The sequence below is a fragment of the Panicum hallii genome, chromosome 7 (assembly GCF_002211085.1).
Source record: "Panicum hallii strain FIL2 chromosome 7, PHallii_v3.1, whole genome shotgun sequence".
NCBI lineage: Eukaryota > Viridiplantae > Streptophyta > Magnoliopsida > Poales > Poaceae > Panicum > Panicum hallii.
In genome coordinates, this window is record NC_038048.1 from 19,780,531 (window position 1) to 19,789,260 (window position 8,730).

General features: G+C 49.1%; 1 protein-coding gene across 1 annotated transcript; it reads left to right on the forward strand.

The window, feature by feature from the left end:
* The first annotated feature begins 422 nt into the window (after positions 1–422).
* Positions 423–8,020, forward strand: LOC112901700 (probable flavin-containing monooxygenase 1). The gene is made up of 5 exons (XM_025970664.1): positions 423–909; positions 6,255–6,492; positions 6,712–6,887; positions 6,978–7,330; positions 7,418–8,020. The coding sequence occupies exons 1-5, from the start codon at positions 469–471 to the stop codon at positions 7,773–7,775; spliced, it is 1,566 nt and encodes a 521-aa protein (XP_025826449.1). The 5' UTR covers positions 423–468; the 3' UTR covers positions 7,776–8,020.
* The last annotated feature ends 710 nt before the right edge of the window (positions 8,021–8,730 follow it).

Consider the following 8,730-nt stretch of genomic DNA (forward strand, 5'->3'; position numbering starts at 1 on the left):
CTTCCCAATTTTCATCAAAAGTTTCCAAGAACCATTTCCAAGATGGTACGTTCAATGCAAAGTTATTCCTGGTCATTACGTCCAGATTGATACTTGCTTTTTGCATATACTATATTTTGGTTTCAGTGAAGATCGATCGGAACCAACCAACAAGCTTGTGATCACAGGCAAGAACAAATTTACACGCTAAAAGAGGGCATGCAAGGAGGCAAACACAGATCTGCGTCGTCGGTTCATTTCCGATTGAGAGCACATCGAGGCAAATAGAAGACGACAGAAAGACCAGATCTGAATTATTGTCTCATGTCTGCAGCCGCAATCGCTCTCGTCGTGTACGACGTTGCATGCGTGTTTCTTAGAGATCAGATAACAAGCAAGATATTCGACCAGCACACTATATCAGAGCCGCGCCCAACAGTAGTCTCTCTTGCTGATCCGATAGATCCCCACAACCAAAGTTGTGTCGTCATGGACAAGAAGCGGGTGGCCATCGTCGGCGCCGGCGTGAGCGGCCTGGCCGCGTGCAAGCACCTCCTGGAGCGCGGCTGCCGCCCCGTCGTCTTCGAGGCCGACACCGTCCTCGGCGGTGTGTGGGCGCGCGTGCCGGACTGCACGGCGCTGCAGACGCCGCGGCCGCTGTACCAATACTCGGACTTCCCGTGGCCGGAGGCCGTCACGGAGGTGTTCCCGGACCACCGCCAGGTGATGGCCTACCTGGACGCGTACGCGCGCCGCTTCGGCGTGCTCGGCCGCGTCCGGTTCGGCCGCCGGGTGGTCGGGATGGAGTACGGCGGCGTCGGCGAGGAGGACGTGGCGTCGTGGGAGGAGTGGGCCGGGAATGGCGAGGCCTTCGGCTCCGGCGACGGAGAGTGGCACCTCACGGTGGCCGACGACGGGGGACACGTTGAGGTGAGTACGTAGTACTATTTCACCTTCTTTTATTTAACTTAATACACCACATAAAATAATCTCCGGAAGCTGATTCATTAATGGTTATATATATATATATATATATATATATATATATATATATATATATATCTCTATAGTTGATGTAGCAAATTACTCCCTCGTATAAACACTGTCGACGTACGCATGCCACATGATACCTTCAAAGAAAGATATTGTCCTTCAACAAATTTGTGTCCATACATTGTAGACCAGATATTTTTGAGGGAAGGGCCGTACAGCCTCCGCTTGACGCTTTTGTGGAACCATGCATGCATCCCAACCTACTCGAATGGTGCCACATATAGTATGTGACCGCACAAGACAAACATCCAAGAGAAAAGACCACACGTACTTATATTCTTCAAAAAGACGATAAGTGCAACAAAACTTCTTAACATTGCATTGTACTCTACATGCTTATATGCATGAATTTTCAATTTTTCGTGTGAGATGCTAGCGTATTAGTACCACAGTAGCTGTTTTTTCATTAATTTCCGGGAGCTTGAGTGAGCACATATTTTTACTAAAATAGAAAGAAAGAAATGCGACCCAGCACCAGCCTAGGCTGGCTGATTACCTGATGGAATCATGGATCTTAATTTGCATTGCATCGTTAAAATCAACTTAAATGTCAAAATATTAGCCAGTCGATCGAGATGCTTTAGGACGTACGAGGACAAAATATTTTGCATGGCCTAGATATTCCTTGTTTTTTCAATTTCTCATGTATATCCTTTGTCAACGAAAGCGGTAGTGCCGACGTCTTTCGTCCTGAAAATGACGTGCAGTCCAAAAATGCAAGCCATGGACGTTGTATCCACTGACGGTAGAGGTTGGAAGAGTGTAGCACAAACGTCCAAGGTGTTGGCCACCTTTGCCGGTCCATTGCATACGTGCACCTATCATGCGCTCCTTACGTGTTAGACATGAGTGACAGATGTGGTGACCTGTTTCAATGCATCATGGATGATGAAGACACCGGGTTGGACTTCAGTGAAGGCATATCTACGATCGTCTAGACGTGTCTGTGCTAAAGTGAAGAGCTCAAGGCATAGCCTGGCATACGTACGTGTGTGCAGCCGACTTAAAAGAAAAGGAAGTTGTCGGAGGAAATCTCCAGCCGGGTGGCGGAATGCACCCGTCTAATCCTAGTTAAGGATGGGTTTGGAGGAGACTTACGAGCGCTTGATCGGTGGGCGGATGAACGCAGGAAAGGCACAAGGATTTTAGAGTGGTTCGGGCCGCCAGAGCGTAATACCCTACGTCCACTTTGGTATTGTATTGATGGTAGAAATCTGGATCTTGTAAGCTTGTAAACTTGTGTGTCTGTATAAACCTGTGTTCTAACGAGTGCATGCTCCCTTTTATAGTCCAAGGGAGGTGCTTACACTGTGCGGAGCCCCGACAGGTGGGCCCGGCCAACAGGAGCCTGTTCTACTAGAGATATGGAGATCTTCATCTCCAGCTCCTCTCTGTAGTCGTCTCGATCGAGAAATTGATGTGCGTATCTACAGCCAGGATATGGCCGTGTGCAGCCTTGTCTGCATAGTGACCGTTGTCAGTGTTACCCAACAGTAGAAGCCGTGCTGCCACTGTTGGGTCAGGACCCTCTGACAGGCGTAGAAGCTGCGTTGACCCTACCGCGCCGTCGCCTCCGCGCGCACTGTTACAGCGCACGCCTCAGCTTACTTGCAGCAGGCCATCATTACTTACGCGCACGGCGCCGTGATGGGATTACACGCCGTCTGCCCGCGCGCAGAGCACAGTGACGCGCCGTCTCGGTAACAGATGGGCTTACCATGGTGTCAGTTGGGCAGACCATGCTTTGACTTGGATGCACGCAGCCCACCTACCCGCATTTAATGCGGTTGTTGGGCTGGCGTCCCGCAGAGGGCCTTCTGCCACGGGCATGCGGCAAGGCCGACCCAGAAGTCGCCACCTTGGTGGCACGTGGTGGCGCCGGACCCCTTCCCGGAGGAAGTAGGGGGGTCCGGGCCCCCGAGGCCAGTTGGAGAGATAGGTCCATAGGGGACTGGCTCCCACACGTGGCGGCGCCGGACCCCCTGGGGGGTCCGGGCCTGCGGAGGCCACCCCCAAGTACCTTGCCCTCATGGACACGTGGGGCGCCAGACCTATATGGGCTCAGGGGGGAGGTTCGGAGACCACGTTCCCAGCTGCCAGGTCCGGACCGCACGCCCTAACTCCCAGAGGACAAGGGTGTGGGGCTTGAAAAACTCCCTATCCACCAGGGTGAACAGTCTGTCAGATGACTTCCTGGTGGGTTAGGCCCGCCGAGAGGCAGATCTCCTCGTAGTGGACTACAATGGCCTTCTGGCCGTTGAGCAGTTCCTTGGCGATGATGGAGGATAGGCGGTCGAGCATGTGGTGGCGCGCGTCCACTACGATGCGCTTGGCGCACACGCCGGAGCCTGACACCATCGCGCCTTCCTATGAGGCGATAGCGAGACGCTAAGGGTCTGGATACCCTAGCAGGAGATACCCCTATCCATATGTACCGACAGAAGGTTTGCTGATTTTCTGTCTAGTTCAAGTGTTATCCCAACCCAAAGGTTGAAACAAACTAAAATTAGCAATAAATCCCAACAAGAAATCAATGTTGCAGTAGCACTACTAAAAAACTAGGTTTCACAACCAGCTCATGGATCACAACCGGTTCTCCATGAACAGGTAGCGATGGCAGCACACTACCCACTTGTAGAGAAATGCTTAATAATACGGGTTCTTAGAACTCTTTAGTCCCGTCCCGGTTAATCGGGACTACGAATTCGGGACTAAAGGTCCCGGATTTTTAGTCGCGAGTCCAGCAACCGGGACTAAAGGGTCCACCAGCCCAAAAAATTAATTGGCGCAAGTGCAACCAACCCTGCGGTCCACAGGATCCGAACTCAAAACCTCTTGCTTCACGCACGGCTTCCTTACCACCCTACCTACACAGTACATGTGACTTTGAATGGGATGCTTTCGTTTTAAACTAACCCGTGAAGGACCCTTTAGTCCCAGGTGGAGCCACCAACCGGGACTAAAGACCCTTTTAGTCCGGGTTGGAGTCACCAACCGGGACTAATGGGGTCATCCTTTAGTCCCGGTTGGTGTTACCGTCCGGAACTAAATATTTGTCCTGGTTGGTGGCTCCAACCGGAACTAAAGGGTGACTTTTAGTCCCGGTTGGTGGCTCCACCGGGACTAAAGGGTAACTTTTAGTCCTGTTTGGTAGCTCCATCCGGGACTAAAGCTTCTCGCCGTTCCTTATGCGTTGGACCTGAGACTAAAGCTTTTATTAGTTCCGGATCCAAAGCTGATCGGGACAAATGAGGACCAAAGATCATTTATGTAGTAGTGACCAGTGAATGGCGTGAGCAGAAAAGTGGCTGTGACGGGGACCATCGCTACTGAAGTTCAGGTTGGTGCACATGAACTAGTTATGCTGCCTGAGAGACTATAAAAACACACCTGTTTGCTTCCAAATTTAGGCTAGAACGTTGTTCTTAGTGTTATAGGGCTTCTTAATATGTTATTATCTATATGCAACAATTATGCACATATATCATACTTTATGGTTCAAATAGATAAGGCTCCTTAATATGTTGGTAGATTGCACAACATCCATACTACTCTCTTCATTTAAAATTATAGATCGTTTTGATTTTTATAGAGCCATAATTTTTGCTATACATATAGATATACATAATGCATTTATAAAAGTTCAAACCACTATAATTTGAAATAACTATTCATACCATTTACTAAAAACATGATACAACTGCTTTCTTTTTTAATTAAGAGTAAAGCGTAAAAATAGTACAATAACTTCATCTCGGAAGGGTGACCTTTCGACATTTAACTCTAAGTCAATTCCGCACATGTTATTATAAAAATTTCAAATTGCTTAACTGCTATAGAAAAACTTGTTTCTCCTTCTAGACCACTTACTCAACTTTTACTGGCTCTGAGTGCCATTTCCAGCTAACTGAGGGACAAAATGTCCACTTTTACCCTCGGACAAACAGCATAGTGTCACTCTCATCTCTTAAAATAATCAAAAAAATATTTAGATGGGACCCACCACCTGCGGGGCCCTGCGCGCACGCGCTAGCACAGAAGCCCTGCAGGCCCTGTGCGTGCACGCGCGGCCACCGCTGAGGTGCAAACTCGGTCGCTGCTGGCTGCCCTTTGCTGCTCCGTAATATGCCCCGCCGTCCTACTCCAAGGTCGCCCGCGTTATCCCTACTCCGAGCTCGCTCGCGCCGGCCTTGTTCCGCTCTGAGCTCGCCCACACCAATGCCGTCTCGTTCCGAGCTCAGCCACCGCCCGCCGCCGCCAAGATTTGCTCTGCCGCTACCCACATCAAGGTGTCCCAGTTCGACGCGTTGCTGGCCGCGTGCCTCACTCGCGGCGCTCGTGCAGCTCGCCGACCCCCTCACAAATAATCGTCCCTCGGCATCGCCAGCTCGGCTGCAGACGGCGGTGCCGAAGCAGCATCCCTCCCGCACCCCCTCCTCTGCCGCCGCACAGGGGACCCGGCCTCGCCGTAGGCCGTGGCCTAGCTCGAGCCGACGCTGTGGCGCGAAAGCTGGGCTGGGCACGAAGATCTCGCCGTTGTAATCGCTCGTGTCCGGTGCCGGAGCGGGGTCTCGAAGACGTTCTCGAGATAGCCGAGGCTGCGGAGCTTGTTGGAGATGCGGCGGAGCGCCGACTTACCAGAATCTCCGGCGAGGGGCGACGCGGAGGCGGTGGCGTGGACAGGACGGAGGTGTTGGAGGCGGAAATGGTAGGGAGGGAGAGCGTAGTGAGTTAGCCATTTGTTGGCTTAGAGTCTTACAGAAGAGGTCCACTTGTAAGAGGGGCATTTTGTCAATATTTTATCTTTAACGGCGAGTGACGGTAACGGAAGTGATGGAAATGACGTTGAGGTCCAGTAAAAGTTAAACTTATGGTATGGAAGGCGTCAGAACTTTTTTAGTGGCATTTAGAGACCTAATAATTTTTATAATGGCGTGTGTGTGCCCTGATTAACTCAGATCCTCTCCTGCTCTTAACAATCGGAACAGTAGTTGTTAAGTGGCTTGACCTTTGTCAAAACAATAACAAAACAAACTTGCACAACTTTGACACTTATCTTGGTCGACTGTAATCCCAACCAACCTGCACAGTTATATGTATGATGCGCTCCCTTAATTCAAGAATATGTTCAAAATGCTTTGTATGAACAAAGAGATTTGGATTTTCCCTTTCAAAGAAGACTGTTCCTGTGACCCCGAATTTCTTTTTCCTTTGTTCTCCAGATACACAAGGCAGACTTTGTCATTCTCTGCATTGGGAGGTTCAGTGGTGTGCCCAACATACCCACATTCCCGCAAGGCAAAGGTCCAGAAACATTTGATGGCCAGGTGATCCACTCCATGGACTATTCCAAGATGGGCACCAAGAAAGCCACGGAGATGATCAAGGGCAAGCGTGTCACCATCGTCGGCTATCTGAAATCTGCAATTGACATCGCTGCTGAATGCGCCGTAACAAATGGTACAGAACCAAGTCATCTTCGCTTCTTAATGCTGGTCCTATATATATTAGTCCATATAAATTGAATCTTTTAAGGCTATATTATCTGAAGAGAGTTCTGCATCTCATCTTTTTTAATATCTAATAGCAGCATTTGTAAAATTGTCTAAATGAAAATTATATTTAGAGTTTATCTATCATTTTCTTATCATTGCTAGTAGATTAATTGTCCGTATGCAGGCACTGATCATCCATGTACTATGGTGGTCCGAACAAAGCATTGGATCATACCAGACTACTTTGCATGGGGAATCCATATATCATTGTTATACCTAAATCGATTTGCGGAACTTCTCATTCACAAGCCTGGAGAAGGATTTCTCCTTTGGATCATAGCGACACTATTGGCTCCATTGGTAATAATGCATTCTGATACCCTTGTCAGAACTTTGACATTTGCGTTAAGAGTCTAGAATCACACATACATTATTATATGTGTTTTGCAGAGGTGGCTATTTTCCAAGTTTGCTGAGAGCTTCTATGCCATCCCAATGAAGAAATATGACATGGTGCCTGATCATAGCCTGTTTGAGGCATTAGCTACATGTTTGGTGGCCATAGAACCGAAGGGTTTTTATAAGAGGTTGGAAGAAGGCAGCATAGTTCTCAAGAAATCAAAGTCGTTCAGCTTTTGCAAGGAAGGTGTTCTTGTGGAAGGTGAATTCTCACCGATAAAGAGCGATATTGTGATCCTTGGAACCGGGTTCAGGGGAGATCAGAAGATTAAGGACATGTTCACATCAGAATACTTCAGAAGTATCGCAGTTGGGTCCACATCCACAACTGTACCTCTATACAGGTAATTCTTTATACACAATTACAATGCTGTGAATATATAAATTCTCAGTTTAAACCATTTTTTTGATCTGCGGCATACAACCCACAGGGAGTGCATACACCCCAAGATACCACAGCTTGCAGTTCTCGGTTATTCAGAGAGCATTGCTAATCTATACACCTCAGAACTTCGAGCCAAGTGGCTGGCACATTTCTTGGATGGTGGCATCAGATTACCAAGTGTGGCAGCAATGCAGAACGATGTTCTAGAATGGGAGAAGTACATGAAAAGGTATGCTGGTAGGTATTTTCGCAGGTCTTGCATCGGACTCCTTCACATCTGGTACAATGATAAGCTGTGCCAGGATATGGGGTGCAACCCTAGAAGAAAGAAAGGGTTTTTCGCGGACTTATTTGGAATCTATGGTCCTGGGGATTACGCTGAACTTCACCCCAAAGAAGACTAGACCTTGGGTTTCAACTCCTGTGGCAGTTATCTTGAGCATCTTTTCTGATTTGACTATTACTATTATACTAGTTGAATAAAGTAGGATGTCCATAATAGGACATGCATGTACGATCCATGTGAGATTCTATAGCTCAGAACGAAGTTATCATGAACTTTGTTTTTAAGGTTTGAGTGTACGAATTATATTCTCTGCACTTTGGTTGAGAATTCAACGTTGATCAATGACAAGGTCTGATGCTGGCAGTCGATGAAGCACATTGTATCTTGGTGGTGGTCGATGCAGGAAGGTGCGGAGTTCTGGAAGAGAAACCTTTGATTCCCTGGTGTTGCTAACTGTTGGAACGAAAGAAAGAACAGGGCCTCGAGAGGTCACTCTATCCAACCAACGCAGTTGGTGATGATGATTGTGGAGGAATCAGGTCGTTGGAGCAAAGCTGGATTGGTCACCGTGTTGCTGGCACTACACCAAAACAGCTCAATTTCGTCGGCCAGATGTAATTTCGTCGGCCAAAATCAAGCCGACGAAAATAGACTGTTTATTTCGTCGGCCAAAACAGTCCGACAAAATTAGAACTTATTTTCGTCGGCCCATTCAGACCGACGAAAAAGTGCTCATATTTTCGTCAGCTAAGATCTGACCGACGAAATAAATGGACTAGTTTCGTCGGCCTGCCCTAAACCGACGAAAATAAGTCTAATTTCGTGGGCCTATGGTGGCCGACGAAATTAGAGTTACCCTAATAGCCCGATCGGATCTCGTTCTACATCCCCACACGCACGGTCTTCTCTCACCCGCGCTCGAGCCCCCCGCCCCCAGCCCCACCCCCGCGCCCCCGCCGCCTCGGGCGCACGGCCCCCGCGCCGCCGCTGCCTCGGGCGCGCGGCCCCGCGCGGCTCGGCCCCACGGCCCCCGCCGCCTCGCGCCCGCACGGCCTTGGGCGCGCGGCCCCGCG